Consider the following 22,167-nt stretch of genomic DNA (forward strand, 5'->3'; position numbering starts at 1 on the left):
CATATGGATCTCCAGATAAGCTGTTCACAAGGGTTTTTTGCTTGATACGCATCAAATACGCATAAATTATGCAAATTAGGTACTTAATTTGCATATTTTGCGCTGAAAATCTAATCAGGTCGAGAACATCTGGCCACGCTACTCCCCACCAAGTTACGTCACTGTACCCCATACGGATCTCCAGATAAGCTGTTCACAAGGTTTTTTTGCTTGATACGCATCAAATACGCATAAATTATGCAAATTAGGTTACTTAATTAGCATATTTTGCGCTGAAAATCTAATCAGGTCGAGAACATCTGGCCACGCTACTCCCCACCAAGTTACGTCACTGTACCCCATACGGATCTCCAGATAATCTGTTCACAAGGTATTTTGCTTATTACGCATAAATTATGCAAATTAGGTACTTAATTACCATATTTTGCACCGCCTGCTTTTTGCGATAACTGTTGGTAGAGAGGTAAATGAATTTGGCGGTTATCGGCTGGGCACGATTATCTGGCCGATGGTAACTGTACCCACCAAGTTTCATGCCCATGCAACAGTTTTTACTAATATGACCTCAGATGACCCTGGTGGCCCTGAAATGACCTTCTAAAATTTTGGCTCTAAATGTTGACTGTACCCCTCGTGCTAAGTTTCATGCCCATACGACAGTTTTTACTAATTTGACCTCAGATGACCCCTGGTGGCCTCGAAATGACCTTCCAAAAATTTGGCTTTAAATGTTGACTGTACCCACCAAGTTCCATGTCCATACGACAGTTTTACTAATTTGACCTCAGATGACCCTGGTGACCCCAAAATGACCTTCCAAAAATTTGGCTTTAAATGATGACTGTACCCACCAAGTTTCATGCCCATACGAGTTTTTAATAACTTGACCTCAGATGACCCCTGAGTGACCTCGGATGACCCCGTAATGACCTTCCAAAAATTTGGCAAAACCAAAGAACTATTTCATCAAAGTAATAAATCAAAACAGAAAGATGCTTCCTTTACGAGTTATCACTCATTGAAAGTGCTACTTTGCTATACTTTACATGGAAAGCGACTATCTTAAAGTCGTCATATTTCCTTAATTACATGACCGATCAAGCTGTTATTGGGATATGTGATGCACAGTTAAAAATTAATTATTAAAAGATTTGGTGACCTCCGTTGACCTTTGACCTTGTATGTGACCTTTGACCTCACGAAATTGGAAAAAGTATGTTGCGCTGAAAAATCAAATTTGGCAATACCAAAGAACTATTTCATCAAATAAATCAAAACAGAAAGATGCTTCCTTTACGAGTTATCACTCATTGAAAGTGCTACTTTGCTATACTTTACAAAGAAAGCGACTATCTTAAAGTCGTCATATTTCCTTAATTACATGACCGATCAAGCTGTTATTGGGATATGTGATGCACAGTTGAAAATTAATTATTAAAAGATTTGGTGACCTCAGTTGACCTTTGACCTTGTATGTGACCTTTGACCTCATGAAAATCTAATCAGGTCGAGTACCTCTGGCCACGCAACTCCCCACCAAGTTACGTCACTGTACCCCATACGGATCTCCAGATAATCTGTTCACAAGGTATTTTGCTTATTACGCATATATTATGCAAATTAGGTACTTAATTACCATATTTTACGCTCAAAATCTAATCAGGTCGAGAACCTCTGGCCCCGCTTTCTCCTCACCAAGTTACGTCACTGTACCCCATATGGATCTCCAGATAAGCTGTTCACAAGGGTTTTTGCTTGATACGCATCAAATACGCATAAATTATGCAAATTAGGTACTTAATTTGCATATTTTGCGCTGAAAATCTAATCAGGTCGAGAACATCTGGCCACGCTTCTCCCCACCAAGTTACGTCACTGTACCCCATACGGATCTCCAGATAAGCTGTTCACAAGGTTTTTTTGCTTGATACGCATCAAATACGCATAAATTATGCAAATTAGGTTACTTAATTAGCATATTTTGCGCTGAAAATCTAATCAGGTCGAGAACATCTGGCCACGCTACTCCCCACCAAGTTACGTCACTGTACCCCATACGGATCTCCAGATAATCTGTTCACAAGGTATTTTGCTTATTACGCATAAATTATGCAAATTAGGTACTTAATTACCATATTTTGCACCGCCTGCTTTTTATGCGATAACTGTTGGTAGAGAGGTAAATGAATTTGGCGGTTATCGGCTGGGCACGATTATCTGGCCGATGGTAACTGTACCCACCAAGTTTCATGCCCATGCAACAGTTTTTTACTAATATGACCTCAGATGACCCTGGTGGCCCTGAAATGACCTTCTAAAATTTTGGCTCTAAATGTTGACTGTACCCCTCGTGCTAAGTTTCATGCCCATACGACAGTTTTTACTAATTTGACCTCAGATGTCCCCTGGTGGCCTCGAAATGACCTTCCAAAAATTTGGCTTTAAATGTTGACTGTACCCACCAAGTTCCATGTCCATACGACAGTTTTTACTAATTTGACCTCAGATGACCCCTGGTGACCCCAAAATGACCTTCCAAAAATTTGGCTTTAAATGATGACTGTACCCACCAAGTTTCATGCCCATACGAGTTTTTAATAACTTGACCTCAGATGACCCCTGAGTGACCTCGGATGACCCCGTAATGACCTTCCAAAAATTTGGCAAAACCAAAGAACTATTTCATCAAAGTAATAAATCAAAACAGAAAGATGCTTCCTTTACGAGTTATCACTCATTGAAAGTGCTACTTTGCTATACTTTACATGGAAAGCGACTATCTTAAAGTCGTCATATTTCCTTAATTACATGACCGATCAAGCTGTTATTGGGATATGTGATGCACAGTTAAAAATTAATTATTAAAAGATTTGGTGACCTCCGTTGACCTTTGACCTTGTATGTGACCTTTGACCTCACGAAATTGGAAAAAGTATGTTGCGCTGAAAAATCAAATTTGGCAATACCAAAGAACTATTTCATCAAATAAATCAAAACAGAAAGATGCTTCCTTTACGAGTTATCACTCATTGAAAGTGCTACTTTGCTATACTTTACAAAGAAAGCGACTATCTTAAAGTCGTCATATTTCCTTAATTACATGACCGATCAAGCTGTTATTGGGATATGTGATGCACAGTTGAAAATTAATTATTAAAAGATTTGGTGACCTCAGTTGACCTTTGACCTTGTATGTGACCTTTGACCTCATGAAAATCTAATCAGGTCGAGTACCTCTGGCCACGCAACTCCCCACCAAGTTACGTCACTGTACCCCATACGGATCTCCAGATAATCTGTTCACAAGGTATTTTGCTTATTACGCATATATTATGCAAATTAGGTACTTAATTACCATATTTTACGCTCAAAATCTAATCAGGTCGAGAACCTCTGGCCCCGCTTACTCCTCACCAAGTTACGTCCACTGTACCCCATATGGATCTCCAGATAAGCTGTTCACAAGGGTTTTTTGCTTGATACGCATCAAATACGCATAAATTATGCAAATTAGGTACTTAATTTGCATATTTTGCGCTGAAAATCTAATCAGGTCGAGAACATCTGGCCACGCTACTCCCCACCAAGTTACGTCACTGTACCCCATACGGATCTCCAGATAAGCTGTTCACAAGGTTTTTTTTTGCTTGATACGCATCAAATACGCATAAATTATGCAAATTAGGTTACTTAATTAGCATATTTTGCGCTGAAAATCTAATCAGGTCGAGAACATCTGGCCACGCTACTCCCCACCAAGTTACGTCACTGTACCCCATACGGATCTCCAGATAATCTGTTCACAAGGTATTTTGCTTATTACGCATAAATTATGCAAATTAGGTACTTAATTACCATATTTTGCACCGCCTGCTTTTGCGATAACTGTTGGTAGAGAGGTAAATGAATTTGGCGGTTATCGGCTGGGCACGATTATCTGGCCGATGGTAACTGTACCCACCAAGTTTCATGCCCATGCAACAGTTTTTACTAATATGACCTCAGATGACCCTGGTGGCCCTGAAATGACCTTCTAAAATTTTGGCTCTAAATGTTGACTGTACCCCTCGTGCTAAGTTTCATGCCCATACGACAGTTTTTACTAATTTGACCTCAGATGACCCCTGGTGGCCTCGAAATGACCTTCCAAAAATTTGGCTTTAAATGTTGACTGTACCCACCAAGTTCCATGTCCATACGACAGTTTTACTAATTTGACCTCAGATGACCCCTGGTGACCCCAAAATGACCTTCCAAAATTTGGCTTTAAATGATGACTGTACCCACCAAGTTTCATGCCCATACGAGTTTTTAATAACTTTACCTCAGATTACCCCTAAGTGACCTCGGATGACCCCGTAATGACCTTCCAAAAATTTGGCAAAACCAAAGAACTATTTCATCAAAGTAATAAATCAAAACAGAAAGATGCTTCCTTTACGAGTTATCACTCATTGAAAGTGCTACTTTGCTATACTTTACATGGAAAGCGACTATCTTAAAGTCGTCATATTTCCTTAATTACATGACCGATCAAGCTGTTATTGGGATATGTGATGCACAGTTAAAAATTAATTATTAAAAGATTTGGTGACCTCCGTTGACCTTTGACCTTGTATGTGACCTTTGACCTCACGAAATTGGAAAAAGTATGTTGCGCTGAAAAATCAAATTTGGCAATACCAAAGAACTATTTCATCAAATAAATCAAAACAGAAAGATGCTTCCTTTACGAGTTATCACTCATTGAAAGTGCTACTTTGCTATACTTTACAAAGAAAGCGACTATCTTAAAGTCGTCATATTTCCTTAATTACATGACCGATCAAGCTGTTATTGGGATATGTGATGCACAGTTGAAAATTAATTATTAAAAGATTTGGTGACCTCAGTTGACCTTTGACCTTGTATGTGACCTTTGACCTCATGAAAATCTAATCAGGTCGAGTACCTCTGGCCACGCAACTCCCCACCAAGTTACGTCACTGTACCCCATACGGATCTCCAGATAAGCTGTTCACAAGGTTTTTTTTGCTTGATACGCATCAAATACGCATAAATTATGCAAATTAGGTTACTTAATTAGCATATTTTGCGCTGAAAATCTAATCAGGTCGAGAACATCTGGCCACGCTTACTCCCCACCAAGTTACGTCACTGTACCCCATACGGATCTCCAGATAATCTGTTCACAAGGTATTTTGCTTATTACGCATAAATTATGCAAATTAGGTACTTAATTACCATATTTTGCGCTCAAAATCTAATCAGGTCGACCCCCTCTGGTCATGCTACCCCCTATAAAGTTTCATCATCATAGCACTTACGGTTCTCAAGATAACGCGTTCACAAGCTTTTTCCGAACACACACACGCACACACCCCCACCCCCACACACACCCCCACGGACACACACACACCATAGTGATTACTAAGTCTCTCCCTGAACATTCAGGCGAGACAAAAACCAAATTTTTGCAGGACATAATGTTACAATAAATGTGAAAAAGAAGACGATAGGCCTAGATGCAGATAGTCTATTAAGTACACTCATTGGCATGCTTGAGTGTGTAAATCCCAGAACCTGACAAAAGAGTGCACATTAAATTAAACATTTTAAATGACAAGCATTTTTATTGTACTTACTCTGGACTTTTATCCAGTCTCTGCTCTATCTGTTCCATCATAGCTTTGACTTTGGGAGCATTGCTTCGGAACTTTCCATAAAACATGGTAAAGGCATTCTCTGTTGTGTTGACTGGATCCTATGGAAGGTATAGAATACATCATGCAGATATCAGTTAACAAATTCAATAATGCAGGGACTATGCAAATCTTTGTTACTGGCTACTAATTTACTCTAAAAATTGATACAATCAAAGAAATAAAGTCATGCAGACACAATTATTTGAAATACCTACCTTTAATAATCAAGACTTGAATGTATGCTAGGTATGGATTGATTGATTTTATTTAGTTCTATTTCCAAATACAAAACATTGCATGAGAAATTTACAATATATATTTTGAACAAATTAAGAACATAAGAAAGCATCACTATAAAATACAATTAAAAAGTAGAACATGGATAACCCATGAAAGCCAATCTTTCAGGCTAATTTGCAATGGGGTATACAATCATTGTATTCAAGACATAAGTGTCAAGTGAACAAGTTTTAAAACAAAGTTTCTAAAGATAACCTTTGGACTTAATAAGCATATCATGATGATTATTTCCACCCAGTTTCAGCTTTTTGTAAACTGACTTCAAGATACTCCTGAATGCAATGACTAGAGTCTATACAATTGAAAAGCAAGATATAAACAAAATACAGAAAATTTGACTTACATTTCCAATCTTTTTTGGTTGTACTTGGAGCGTAGCATGTTGTAATATTCCAAATACATTACTCTTGACTAGATTCAGTGCCTTGCTAAGGCACTGTTTGAAGCGTGCTTGGTACAGCTCTGACTCTTTGTACTGGGGCTGTGATCAAGTAAAGATACAAAAACATCAGCTACAAGATCTGTATTACACTTCAATACCGCATGTATCATCCTCTACAAAAATACTTGACACACATTCACATGCTTAGTTTATGCACAAATGTGACATGATCTGGTCCAATCATACCAAAGTCAGCAATAATGAAATTGAGATCTAGGCCTACATGTAAATAGGCAGTAAAATACAGTAAAAAGAACATATAAAAAGATGGTAACTTTAGAACTATGTATGCCAGGGATGTGGGGATTTCAACATCAGTAAGCAGAGGTACTGAGCAAGTGCAAAAAATGGCAACAACTCAATTACCAAATTTTTTTTCGGACTTTGGTCTGTGTGGATCAGGTTGTGTCACAAATATAACCAAACATCCTCAGATTGTCTCCAGAACATATTTGAAGCTAAAATGAGAATAAAATCAGCCAGCAACTTGCAGAACAGCATTTTCTTTTAATTTCTTTACATAAATAGTAACATAACAAAGTATTCAGTGTTACTCTGAGAAGAATTTGTAGTTACTATCATACTGTCTTGTGCTAAGTGACCAAAGAGTTGACAATTTTTTAACAAATACTGTAAACGTTCGCCTAATGGCGCACCTTGGCTCCTTTGCCTTGAAGTAAATTTCATGGACAAATAGAGAGTTCACTCTTCTAAAAACCCCAACAAGAATTAAGGGTATGTGTCCTTATTTGCTGGTGTGATTATGATGGGAGGGCACTTTTAGTTTGTGTCTAAAATTCAAGTTATGTCAAGGGAGCCCAGAGCGCCATTAGGGGAACGTTTACGGTATGTGCGCTAAGTTCTGGATGCATAGACATTTTACGATTCCAGTCTTTAAAATATTGCATGGAATATTTAGCACTAAAAAAAGCTTTAGCAAATTGGGAATAACCACAACTTTGAAGTGTTGCATCCTAATAAAAAAATACACACAATTTGAACCACTTCCGCCATTCACTCTGTCATATATATTTAACTGTTTGAACTTGATACTAACATGCTCTTCTCTGATGGCAATATAATCATGTGATTACCTGATAAACATTCACTGATATTAGACATTTCATGATGTTAGTTACATTTTATATGATACAATTTTTCTTCATAAGTGCAATGCCAGTCATGCATGTTATGTCACATGTACATGCATCATCCAAAAGTAGCAACATATACAAGCTCTAGTAATTAACGCGAAATAGATTTTGCGGTTGTTTTATGTTAATATATTTCTTTTTTTTTACATACCATTAGCAAGAGAGCAAAAATATTGTTTGTTGCATAAGACATAAATAACCATGAGATACAACATCTTTGGAATGGCAAATGAATGAAAACAGTGTGACAAACGCCCACATTCCCACACATACCCATGAAAATGCACCAACAGGGAAGCTATGGATAACTGCAAATATATGCACGTCTAAAATGGCATATTGTGTTCATTCATTTACCATTCTGACTGCAAATAAGGATAAGCAGCACTGATTCAAGCACATGGCTCTGCACTTTTATCAAGAAATTAATGACCAATGTAAAACATAGGAAATAGATATTTATATATCCATAAAGTCATTTTTAGTTATTGCTTAAAAATGCCTGGAAATGGCTTCAGAGTGCTTAATTTTCCAGGGTCATGAATGGGCTTGGAAACTGCATGGATCTCACATTAAATGCTCCTTAGTTAATGACCTGTACAAGTTTTCATTGCTTATTTCAGGCCTGCAAAGTTGAAAAGGCGTCCCATCCCTGCCTTACACTATTATAGGATATGCTATGGATTGATTAATTGAGGTTACTTCATACTTTAAGACAGATGATGAAGAACAACTACAGTTGGGTTAGTAACATAGAAGCCCTGCTAGAAGGTACACCACTGTGTCAAAACAGGTCTAACCTAACAAACTTTGCCAATTGCTTTACACTTTCATTCCCAATCTACTGCTAGTTTATAGCAGAAAAGATTTGTTTGCCTACATTTGCAACCAGCAGGGATGTCAGCGGTTTTAGGTAAAATTCCTAAAATTTGTCAAAATCTACGTATAATATTACCAATTCAATTACAGAAACACTTGAAACATCACCAGAATGCCTGAAATCCTGCAAATGCAGGAAACTTACATTCCTGAACCAGTTTAGATGTGTTGAGTTAGCTATTCTTTGGACTAAGCTGGTACAAGTCTGTATATAAAATCTGTATGTTAGTTGATGCATCTACAAATGCTTGGTGCAGTGTACTGGATACTCTGTGCAGAATGTAGAAATCTTTTGATTTACTAGCAGCATCACAAAATCCTAACAAAAACTGACTGAATCTGTCAGACATTTCTCAAATTTAAAGGTTAGTATGACAAAACATTCACTACTAAAGGGATAAGGGAATGGGGGACATATGATGCATCTGTCAGACATTTCTCAAATTTAAAGGTTAGTATGACAAAACATTCACTACTAAAGGGATAAGGGAATGGGGGACATAGGATGCACTATAACCTCACCTGCAGCTCAACCTGACCAGACTTTAAACTGCTTTCCATCTAAAAATTATACCACATATGACATTCAAATCAATAAAAAAATCATACCACACATGTGACCACCCACCATGAATGAGTTGAAATGTCGGTGAGCTTATTTTGAGATATGGTCCGTTGAACATCTAAAAAAAATAGTAGAAAACAAAGGATTTTCCAACTGCTTTTTTTTACTACATTGCAAACGTGCAAGAGGGACATGTAATATATCAGTGTCAAGTTTATTTTGAGAAACATTTGCCTGTTTGAGAGTGAAAATGTCAACATTACAGCTCATTTGTGGTGACCGGTCACATATGATTCAAATCAATAGGGGAAAACAAAGTAACACAAATAAATGCATAATATAATCTACTACTTTCAAAGAAAACACAAATATAGCTAGCAAGAAAATAAATCAATTAAAAAACTTTCAACATAAAAGTGATGAAAAGTTTCACAAATGTGTAACAAACATGCCCATATTTGGATACTCTGTGACAGAACAAACAATCAAAACTTGAAGTGTAAACAATGAAAATAAATCTGGGTGGATTCACCAACATTTAAGTCGCATTAAGTTCTTAAAACCCATCATAATCCTAACATAGAAAACCTATTGAAGAGTTCCAATGGGTTTGGACTTACTATGGGTTTAACAGGACTTATGATGCGTTGTAAATGTTAGTGAATCCAGCCCTGATTACCTCTCTTCCTAAACCATTAAAACACTTCATTCTATGCAATACAGAGTAGCATTTTCATTGTTCCATACTTTGCATTTACATCCAGTTGCTAATGGAAAAGTGTCTTGCTAATATATTAGATCAGAAATTGCTACCGGTTAACTCCAGTCAAATTGAAAGCAACACAAATCAGTCACTAGGTATGACAGAATCACCGGTAGCATTTGATATTAGTGTATGACCACCAAGGACGTGTGCTGCAACTAGTGCAATTCGGGCATAACAATTGTGTCTGGACACTTATGAAGAAATTTGTCTGGGTTGGGTAACATACACAGATACTTTTTAGTTTAAAAAAATCTTGATAATTGCAACTTTAATATCAAGCTATTAAATGTAATTTGGCACTGCTTTTAAGCAATGGTAATACAAATATGCCATTTTGTGACAAGTTACTTACATTTGCAGTGATGTATGCTATACATTCATCCAGTTTTGCCAGCAGAGGAACAAATGACTCACTGGATACTGAGAATGCAGGTGAGCTCAATTTCTGTGTGAAATAAAGAAGCATCAAACATGGTGACAGAGTTTAGATAACACTCAATAATGCAACTCTATTCTTTCTACAAATATGTTTATATGTCCCAACTAACTTGTTTAGGGAACAAACCAAAAGATCGATGACGTCCTATAAACATAACTAGTTTCGTTTCTCAGCTGTCCTCCTCCCACCCTGCCAGAAAAGTAACAAAGAAATGTTGAAAATTTAATGACACATTCTTCAGACCGATGTTTTTGTACAAACGTAATCGAGTATTTTTACCCCCTCCCCCCTTAACGAAACTAGTTTCTAGGATGTCATCGATCTTTTGGTTTGTTCCCTTAGAATCTCAGTATACAAAAGATATATCTCCTTTATATTTTGAATGGATTACATAATGGAAGCTGGTGGGACTTTCAAAACAATATCCCCATCACCATAGCAAGATACAGTTGGACTTGTTCAAAATAGGAATTTTACTACCTCAAGCATTTGACTAAAATGTTTGAGACCAAATGAAAGTTCTTCTATTAGCCTATACCATTTTTCACCCTGATGTGGCAGCGACGTCAATGAGTTGAAGCAGCTGTTTCACTCGCGCATTTATGCAGCATCTTTAAGTGTGTGTGTGTGTGTACACCAGTGCTTTGAGCGAACGCTAGAGATTTGATGCTGCATCTAATGAAATGCACACTGACGTCACTGCCACATCAGGGTCAAAAATGGTATAGCATTAACTTTATGTCTCCTGTTAATACAGGCTTTAAGATTTCAGTATAAATGTTGTCAGTAAACTCATTTGGTGTAATTCATACTATGTTTGGCTTATAATCTACACTTACTAATACGTTGTCTATTTTTAAAGGAGGACATGTGACCTACCTGGTTAATTCTCTCTAGCTCATTGAAGTAGGACAACCTACCGCTAATTGACTCGGCCTTGTTTACAAGCTTGGTCTGAAACATAATAGACATAACAAATATTTGTAAAAGATATGTGTTATAAAAATATCAATATGTGCTAACATGATTATAATTTTATGATTTTAAAACTCATGAACTGATATAACCCCCGGACCAAGCACAATGTTTAAGATGCTAAGAGTTACTCTATCGGTGCAAAGTATGTACGTTAAGTGCAAATTAGGGATTAAATCATGTGTCACCAGTGTTTATTAACGTTTAACAACGATGCTTCTGCAGACGCGCCAAACACAAGTTGTTAAATGGTGGTGAACAATGGTGAAACATGACTGAATCCCTTTCAACAAATAAAACAAGCTATTGTATTGTATTTAAAAGCAATTCACACGATTACAAGTGTGGATTCATCACCGATTAACAATGGTTGGCTCCTGTACAAAGGTATAGGAAGACTTGCTGAAAAAGGATTCAATAGACTGTTGTCTCTACATATCCCAACATCCATGGGGAGAATAAGCTTGATCGGATTTTGTTATGCTTGTGTAAAGTGAACTACAAAGTAGACTCAAAATAGCATACTGACTCCAGAGCACTGGATTTTTTTGGCTAATAATATAATTAATACTATATAATCAAAGACAGAAACAAAAAGAAAACTAGTTTGTGTCTGATGATTCTGTCAATCAAAGTCTACATGGTCTGTAATTTATTAGTATAGCATTTAACTAGGGAAGGCACCTCCCCAGTAATGAGACACTAACAAATTGTTGGCTGTGCCAGAGATTGATTGACAGGACTGTCAGACGCAAACTAGTTTTTTTATTTCCGACTTCGATAACATGCATTTCATGTCTCCGTACCTGATCCTGTAATGATTCTTCACACGCCTCATGCAGAGCATTTGTTTTTGTTGACACAAACACATATTGCTTCTGCAATTCCTCCAGATGATTGAGGGCAGTAGACACCTCATCCAACACGCTATCACACTGTTCACGGTATTGCTTGAGTTGGTCACAGTAAGAGCTGTAGGAGATCTCTTCATCTGTCTCCATCTGACTCTCCACTTTGTTGAACCATGCAAAGAACTGAATTTATTGAATAAACATACAATGTACATGTGTTAATGGCTACTACTCATCGTACTGTATATATGACCATCCACCACAAACCCAGTGTAAAGTCGCCAGTGCTTATTCAGAGATATTGGCCAATGAAGCTTACATTTAAATCAATAGAAAACAAAGTAATTTCAAGAGCATAATGATTTGTCTTTTTGAGCACCTATTTCCCGAGCAATTATGACAAGTGATATATCATTTTAAAGTTTGTTTTATGGAGATTTCCACTGTTTAATATTAATCTCAGTTAACTAACTTTACACTGGATTTTCCATGGATGGTCACATATGAGCACTTGAACTCAAACTATTTGTTTAATTTACATTACAAACTGAAAATTATTATTATGGATTAAAATTTGTTCACACCCAAACAGTGAATTTATAATTTTACTTTACTTACTTGCTGTGCATTTTCAATTTTTTCTTCTTCCATGCCAACCATGGCAAACCCTTGTGCTATCATATCGCCATCACCACTAGCTGGCAAATTCAGGCCTGGTAGACTCACTCGCTGAGAGAAGCTTCCTGGCTCATCCAATGGCAACTGTAAAATAAATGACATATTTGATTTTCAAGTGATTTTGGTTTAAAGTTTTAGCAAAGAACTAGACTAATAATAAATCAAGGTTGAATCCATAATACATTTTTATTTTATAGCCTTCATACATGTAGCCTGATAAACCATCTTTAAAACGGGCTGATGCCCAAGTCATACAACAACTTTCAGCAAACACTAACTTCAACAGTTAATGCCTATGGGGGGGGGGGCCTGATTATGCATGCAATTCACTTTTCTGCAAACGCGATTTTAAAACTAAAACTCGGCTTCAGAAATGACTAACAATTGTTTGGTTTCAAGAATGTCAACTTGCCAAGTGGATTTTACTAGCAACTCGACACACAATGTCTTTCTTGAAAACTCTAGCTTCGAATTTGCACACGATAGTTACGCATTCGATGAGAGTCCGTTGCTATCAGTGGCGTAGATTTCTTTTTGACATTGGCATACCTGCCAACATTGAAAACCTAGAAAACAGAGTACATGATAACGAGGTGAGGCGTGAAGCGCCCGTAGTATCGCCTCCTCTGACGGCGGGGGGGTCCAGGGGCCCCCAAAGCTAGAGGGTTTCTACACTAAAACCCTTATAAGCCCCTTCACATTAGACACATTTTATAGAAAAACAACAAGGTGAAAATGAAGCCCTAGGCTTTTATACACTTTGAGGAGGGATTTATACTCCATATCTAGCAACAATTTCAACACATATTTGATGACTACAACCTTTGAAAAAATGTGAAAAAACATTCTGGGACCTGTTTTTATAAGTTTGAAAAATATGCTTCCTTCACACAGAAAATGTGCTTTTAAAAATGCAGTTTCCTATACTTTTGTACATAACGATCATTACGTTGAAGCGATTTTTGGCTTTATAACAAGGCCTACGTGACTGATAGGACATTGATATGATGCACAATACAAAGGTGAAAATTTTATTAAAAAATCCATTTTTTCTTAATTTTTTCAAAGTTTTTGGCAACTTGAGAACCTCTAGACCTATTCTGAAGGTTGCATTTGAGGAGGGATTCCATATCTGGCAACAATTTCAACACATATTTGATGACTGCAACCTTTGAAAAAATGCGAAAAAAACATTCTGGGACTTGTTTTTACAAGTTTGAAAAATATGCTTCCTTCACATAGAAAATGTGCTTTTAAAAATGCAGTTTCCTATACTTTTGTACATAACGATCATTCGTTGAAGCGATTTTTTTGGCTTTATAACAGGGCCTACGTGACTGATAGGACACTGATATGATGCACAATACAAAGTTAAAAATTCAGAAAAAAAAAATTTAACAAAAAACATGTCAAAGTTTTTGTTGACTTAGGAGAAACAATAGACGTATTCTGAAGTGCTAGGATCATTCACAGATGATATGAAAAAAAAATTGAAAAACATTACAAACAAATTACAGTTTGTTATCTTTAATATGGAAACCACTAACTAATGTTTACCTCTTCATCTATCACAATATTATACATTCATTGGTTTTCCAATAATAATAATAATAATTTTATAATATGTGCTAGATGACGAGGTAAACATTAGTTAGTGGTTTGCATATGAAGGATAACAAACTGTAATTTTTTTGCAATTTTTTCCGATTGTTTTCAAATTAACTGTGAATGATCCTAGCACTTCAGAATAGGTCCAGTGGTTCTCCAAAGTCGCCGAAAACTTTGGAAAAGAAATTAAAAAAAAAATTAAAAAAAAAAAAATTTTTTTTTTTTTTTTAATTTAAAAAAAAAATCTGAGTAATCGGTACTCTGATTTTCGGAGGTTTAAAACTCGGGAAATCGGAGTAACTCCGCGAAAATCGGAGTAGTTGGCAGGTATGCATTGGCGGGGATGGGGTTGAAAACAATTTATTGAAGTATAGTGAATCCAGCGCCTTTTGGCAACCAAATAAGTTTACATGTATGGTACAAATGTGCGCGAAACACGATAAATTTTGTCATATTGAAGCTAAAATTATTAAATACTAGGCGGTTACCCGTATTTGGCAGTTCTCGGCTGTCGCGATTACCTGGCTGATGGTGACTGTACTCACCAAGTTTTATGCCCATAGGACAGTTTTTACTATTTGACCTTGGATGACCCCAAAATGACCTCCCAAAATTTGACTCTAAAAGGTGACTGTACCCACCAAGTTTCATGCGCATACGACATTTTTTACTAATTTGACCTCAGATGACCCATGGATGACCCCAAAATGACCTTCCAAAAATGTGACTATAAAAGTTGACTGTACCCACCAAGTTTCATGTCCATACGATAGTTTTTACTAATTTGACCTCAGATGACCCCTGGATGACCTTTACCCACTAATCAATACAAACTTGTTCTGTTCTAGGTCAAGATGCACCTACCCACCAAGTTTCATGCCCATATGGTCATGTTTTTTGAGGTGGGACCCAATTGTGTCACATCTTGCAATTTGTCAAAAATGAACTCCTTTTTTGTATTTCTGATTATATTTCAAAAACTTTTCACCCAAACTAGTAAAAGTATACATTTTTAGAAAGCATATATTGTCATGATTGCAAATCTGTAAAGTTTGAGTGGATATACAGGGTGTACCAAAAATATACAGGGTGATTCCATTGAAAAATACCGAAAAATTTAATTTCTTTACCACTTCAATATTTCTACATAGTATATTAAATTGGAAAATGAACTTGATATTTGAAATGTACACAGTTAGTCCTTTCATTAAATATATAGTTTGCACTATATTTGTTAAGCCCATTGTGTTATACAGGGTGTGAAAAAAGTTGTATTTTAAATTTTTTAATTTATGTAAAATTTCACTAAGTGCCATTAAATTTGGAAAATATATTCAATATAGTTTAAAGAATTGCTATAATATCAAATTTAAATATCCAATTCCTATATAGGGTGTTCCAAAAATCAATATACAGTGAATAATTAGTAACAAAGGTACATGTACATGTAGGCATATACATGCACAAATAGCCTACATCAATAAACTTTTAACAATAACCAGATATCAATATGTCATCAGATTAAACCCTTTGACTGTAATAATCTCCTTTGAGAAGATTTATTTTATATTTCAAATATAAAACAATATTGAAATTTATTTCATATGCATGCAAAATTTAAAGCCCATTTTATTGCATGACCCACATTCCACTGCATTAATTAAAAGCTTATTAAATCCTTAATTACTAAGTTTATTAAGATTAACTAGGCAATTATAGTTATAGAAAGTTAAAAAATAAGATTAACATTATGCAAATGCATTTTCACTTCTACTAGGCAACAAAGTGCATAAATTTTATTAATGAACACCAACTTCCCATTGGAATTACACAGAGCTCCTCCGCTTCCGGCTCCTCCACTTCCGGCACCACCCCTGACTAATTAACTTAATGAAGCTGTTGTAATTAATTAATACATTTATTTAATTATATTTGTTATTAATTCATTAGATTAATAATTTATCTTCAAAATAAGACCAAAACCATTTGTTCATGATGAATTTTAGCAAAAATATAGGAATAAGAAGACAAAATGATTTAGCAAAATGTGACAGCACCACCTTTTTTAGGGTCCCAGTTTAAAAAACATGACCATATGACAGTTTTTACTAATTTGACCCCTAGATGACCTCTGGTGACCTTGACCCACTAACCAATACAAACTTGTTCTGTCCCAGGTCAAGACGCACCCACCCGTCAAGTTTGAGGAACGTCGACCCCCAGTCTCAGAGAAAAACAGTTTTTACTAATTTGATCCCTGGATGACCTTGGGTGACCTTGACCCACTAACCAATATAAACTTGTTCTTCCTCATACTAAACTGCACCCACCCACCAAGTTTGAGGAACGCGCGACCCCGGTCTCCGAGAAAAGAGGCGGACAGACAGACAGACAAACAGACAGACGTACAGATTCTGGTGAATTATAGTAAGACTAGGCGGTTACCCGTATTTCGTGGTTCTCTGCTGTAATGGTTATTGGCTTTTGCAGATCTCAAAATCAGGGTGTGTCCTTTGGCTGGATCACTGCCCTCACAGATGAGCTCAATTGCAGCTTTTTGCAATTTTGACCTGACTTTCGCTCTCAAATCGCGCCAAAGTTACACCCACCCACCAAGTCTCATGAGCAATTTGAAATTTTTATGTTTTTTGACCTATGACCTCTCAACTGTAGGTTTGACCCCTGACCTCTTAATTAACCGTAGGTCTGAAGAAAAGGTCACTGTGGAAACTTTTGTTTGTTAGTCCAAGGTCCACCCACCCACCACATTTGAGCTCCATAGGGGCAATTTGAAGTTTTCACCTTCATGACCTATGACCTCTTAAACGTAGGTCTGACGAAAAGGCCACCGTGGAAACTTTTATTTGTTAGTGCAAGGTCCACCCACCCACCAAGTTTGAGCTTCATAAGGATAATTTGAAATTGTTACCTTTCTTGACCTTTGACCTCTTAACCGTGGGTCTGACGAAAAAGGTCACCGTGGAAACTTTTGTTTGAGAGTCCAAGGTCAACACATTGGCAGAGCTAGATTTGCCATTTAAAGTGTTTGAAATTAGACTTCAATTGAACTTGACCCCGGCCTTGACCTTTGACCTTAAAAAATATAAACTCGTTCTTCCTCATACCAAGCTGCACCCACCCACCAAGTTTGAGGAACGTCGACCCCTAGTCTCCGAGAAAATAGGCGGACAGACACACAGACAGACAGATAGACAGACGATGCGTATTATTATATAGAAGATGGTGCAAGAGTTGAATAAATTCACACGAAGCGCGCAAAGATTGGACTTTTGGGGCTAAAATGGCCAAATATGAGATTATTTTGGTCAGAAACCCACATACAGGCATCATAAATGTTGTCTATACTTGACCCAAATGTATGATTTTTTTTGGTGATGAGAGACTACGCACATGGAATTTCAGAGGATTTTGATAGCAGTTCCATTAAAAAAGCTGCTATCGTCATGAGATTAAGATCTAGAAACACCCCGTAATGCTGTTTTGGGGAATTTTGCTAGCAGAATCTTTTTGATGAAAGTCAATCTTTGACTAGATGTAACTTTGCTAAGCCTACGGAAAATAAAAAAAAAAAAAGGTTTTCAGTGTTGGCTTTCTTTACTCAAGGGCTTTAATTTGATATATAAAATGATGCAGTTTGATGGCAAATTTGAAATCACCTGGCATACCTACATTGTATATGATCATGATGCACCAGACATGGTCTAATTCTGCATAAAACTGGGCAACGTTATTTCTATAGATCTGCTGCGCATTCAAATTGCATTGTATTGCATCGTAATTTCACTTGTGTCCATGCTAATTATGTTTACACAACATGAACTCACGTGTTTTCAACTTCAAGGAAATTCGCCGATAATAGGTGATCAAAAGCGATCGGAATGTTACAAAAGTACAGATCGCATTCAGCGTACTTCATATGAGATGATCTTTGGAAAAATACGGCATAATTTGTCATGCATGGTGACTGCTTGCGGAATGCCATGCAGTAAAATACTAAAACGTTGCAGCAATTCATGATTGACAACTAAAAATCGGCGTGTCGTTCGTATACTCCGCTGTCAATTTCTTATCCACTCACTAGTCCTCACAAAAGCTTTGTGTTGATTACGTAATGTGTGGAGGCAAATTGCAATAAGTAGGTATGCTAGGTGAATTCAAATTTGCCATCAAACTGCATCATTTTACATATCAAATTAAAGCCCTTGAGTAAAGAAAGCCAAAACTGAAAACATTTTTGTCATAGCACTTTCCGTAACAAAGTTACATCTTGTCAAAGATTGACTTTCATCAAAAAAGATTCTGCTAGCAAAATTCCCCAAAACGGCATGTTTCTAGATCTTGGTCTCATGGCGATAGCAGCTTTTTTAATGGAACTGCTATCAAAATCCTCTAAAATTCCATGTGCGACTTGATTATCACCATAAAAAATCATATATTTGGGTCAAGTGAAGTATAGAAAACATATTTATATGTAGGTTTCCTTCACCGACCTATTCTCGAAAAAATTCAAATTTCTATGTAAATATGCATTGTGTTTGGGCCCCGGTCTCGGCGAATTTCGCTGACTAGCAAATGTGTTAACTAAGGTTTGCCTGGGATACCTACAATAAGTACAACATTTGCAAATAATGAGTAGGGCGGGCTTATGCCCAGCGAGGTCACGTCACACTCGGCGAGTGTGACGTGCCCTGAACTCCCAATAACTTTCGTAAGCGACAGACAAATTGCAGGAAAGCGTGCCAATTTAAGCTTCCTGTAATATCTATTGCACATAACGTCACGCAGATCACAAACTTACAAACTTCAATATGCACTTCAAATATAGCAGACCAGCTGTTAATTATTACCGATCCTGTAGAATAACTTACATAATCTTCAATTTCATGGAATCCCGTTGCTCAGAATTGCAAATGTCATTTTTATCTGTCAAATCCGCTGTGTATGTGCTCAGAGATTTTATGATATGCTCCATAAATCACAGCTGTGAAACTGACTTTATACCACTCGCTCGCTTTTAAAGCTAGCAGAAAAGCGAAGCCTCCGGCTACCTCGTGGCATGACGTCATCATGGACGCGTACAAAATTTCCGATGGGCGCCTTATTTATTTGTAACCCGTTTTGTGATTGGTTGCAAACACCATTCATCACAATCGTTAGCCAATCAATGATAGACAATGAAGGCGACGGCCTTTTACGGTATGAATTAATGTGACCCGCCAGTAAAGTACGTCTAACCTGATTGGTTTACAAAAAAATTTGGATATTTGCTAAGCCAGTTAGCGTGCTCGATGCTTAACAACCTGGTCGTACCAGCGATCGAGTATAAATTCAGCATGACTTCTGCTTTAACAGGTGCAATAACAATACGTCGACACAATCAGTGACATTTACACAATACAATAATGAATTATTTATGACATGCATGGGCTGGATTTTACGATCGAGGTAAGGTTTTCGGCCTGTCCCTGCGTGAATATCGTTACTTTTCAGCATGAAAGATACTTGCGATGACCAGTTTTTTGCGGACACTTTGATAACAGGTAACTTTTATAGGTCATAGGGTAGAAACGATAGTTGTACAATTGTACGAAAATATACATTTTGTTATAGGCCTAAAGCCCTAAAATGTTTACAAAAATATATTGGTCCGTACGTTGTGCATGTATTCAGTTGTTCGACGTATAGGGCGGGCTCCGGGGCGGGTTTCTTCTTCGTCTTGCGTAACAGTATACAATACAATAAACAATAAACGGAATTTATATAGCGCCTTAGCATAAGTATGAACAAAGCGCTTTACAATGATCTTAAAAAGTACAACTTACACTACATCTTAGGCTACACTTAATGTACAACTTAATTAAAAATAAAAAACTTAGTTTGGAAACAAATATGTTTTCAGATTAGATTTAAAAGTGGCCAGACTATGTGAAGTCCGAAGTTTTACAGGTAATTTGTTCCAGAGAGCTGGCACAGAATTACAGAAGGCATTATTCCCATATGTTGTGTGAGTTCTTTTACATTCAAGCAGACTGCCATCAGCATGTGATCGTGGAACATACCATCAGAAAATGTGTGAGATTTTAGGAGATTTTGTATGTACAGTGGTGTTGTTTCATGTCTACTTTTATAAGCGAATGTGAGTAGTTTGTAGGTAATACGCTCATTTACTGGAAGCCAGTGAAGCTCTTTCAGCAGAGGAGTGGTGTGTTCCATACGGTTTGCCTTGAAAACAAGTCTGGCAGCTCTGTTTTGTATCTTTTGTAGTTTTTGTGTGTTTTTTACAGTTGTTCCATATAATAAAGAGTTACCCAATTCGAGAAATAACAAGTGAGCGGACAGCATGGTTGCAAGTATCTTTATCAATAACAGCGAATGCGTCCTATATTACGAAGATAACAGTATAACAGTATTGTTCTAAAAAAAACCCGGAAGCTTGTTGTCTGGCGCTCTAGCTGAAATACAGCAAGATAATCTAAGATAGTAAATGTAAACCTGTATTTTAACTAGAGTATCTCGAGCTATGTATGATGCACTGTGATGTGGAGCTGTCATGGCCATGGGTGTGGAATTCTGCACTCGATTGTTATTTTCTCTTGTGACGAGCTTACCTCAATTGGTAATGGTCGATTGGCAGCATGAGTTGCCAATTCCATAAAACTGTCTTTCTGCCTTTCACTTAATGGAGCCTTCGGGTCTCCTTTCCTATCCCAATGCTGCAATTTTTCTTGTACATTCTTCGTACTTCCCACTTTCGTGGCAGTATCCGCCATGATTGTTTTGTAGTAGTTCTCTTACGTTTTAAACATTACGCGACAAAACAAGAACGTGCATCGTAATACACTAATATGTATAGGAGCGCTTTTGCACTTAGGCTATAAAACACGCAGACGGTGCACGTATGTACATTAAAAAGAAAAAAAGGGTTATGAATCTGAATAATTAAAAATAATAAGCAAATAAAAACAAAAATATATGCAAATAAATATATGAATAAATATGAGCTCCTGTACCTAGCTATTCACTCTCAAATGACAGTCAGTGGCGGCGGACATTTCCTCCCAAATATTGGTCTTGTTCCCTGAGTTCCCCACTTGTACAAAGCTGGTCAGTAATGATTGGGGTGGGGGGATTTTTGCCCTTTTGGCTAGCCAAATAAAAGGAGGAGGGGAAGCGATTTTTGGCAGGCCATTTAAATTTTTTACCCCAGGCCCCCAGGCTTATAATTATTGCACAGCCCCATTGATAGGCCCCCTATATAAGGGGCTTGTTAGCCTTAAAAACTCAAAAATTGTTTGGGGGCAATTTAACGCAAAATTGATTGATTTTTAATCCCGCCCCCGATTTTCCACACCCGTCGCCACTGCCCGGTGGGTTCAGTTTGTATTTAAAGGTATGACGTATGACCGTTCCAGGATTTGAAAATGAAAATCAAGGAAAATTTGCCCCCAAATACCTCCCCTATTTTTATCATTTTGAGGACACATTTTCATTTCACCCCCTTATCACGAGGAATCGAGGACATTTTTCCGAAATAAATACCCCTATTTTTACCATTTCAAGGACGCTTTTGAATTCCCCCCCCCTATTTCACGGGGAAATGAGGACACTTTTTATCGGAAAAAATACCCTTTCAATTTTTGTGTGGAACTACTAAAAAAACGGGCAGAAAAAACAACAAAAACAAAAACTGTAGCGGTAAAACACGGACGAAAGTCCTAGAAATACACCCTATTTTTCATTATAAGGACAATTTTGCTCCAAAACACCCCTAATTGGGACAATCG

At 37.0% G+C, this 22,167-nt stretch overlaps 1 protein-coding gene across 2 annotated transcripts in view; it reads right to left on the reverse strand.

The window, feature by feature from the left end:
* Positions 1–21,153, reverse strand: part of LOC140154957 (conserved oligomeric Golgi complex subunit 3-like) — a 67,768-nt gene extending 46,615 nt beyond the window's left edge. The window contains exons 1-8 of one of the 2 annotated variants that reach the window (XM_072177618.1): positions 20,992–21,153; positions 12,695–12,838; positions 12,032–12,259; positions 11,130–11,204; positions 10,164–10,256; positions 9,003–9,041; positions 6,349–6,486; positions 5,646–5,764 (exon numbers count right to left, since the gene is read on the reverse strand). In XM_072177618.1, the coding sequence (XP_072033719.1) occupies positions 5,646–5,764; positions 6,349–6,486; positions 9,003–9,041; positions 10,164–10,256; positions 11,130–11,204; positions 12,032–12,259; positions 12,695–12,838; positions 20,992–21,153 (998 nt within the window). The remainder of the gene's footprint in view (positions 1–5,645; positions 5,765–6,348; positions 6,487–9,002; positions 9,042–10,163; positions 10,257–11,129; positions 11,205–12,031; positions 12,260–12,694; positions 12,839–20,991) is intronic. The other variant, XM_072177619.1, reaches the window with a different exon arrangement.
* Positions 21,154–22,167: the final 1,014 nt, after the last annotated feature.

The sequence above is a fragment of the Amphiura filiformis genome, chromosome 6 (genome assembly GCF_039555335.1).
Source record: "Amphiura filiformis chromosome 6, Afil_fr2py, whole genome shotgun sequence".
Taxonomy (NCBI): domain Eukaryota; kingdom Metazoa; phylum Echinodermata; class Ophiuroidea; order Amphilepidida; family Amphiuridae; genus Amphiura; species Amphiura filiformis.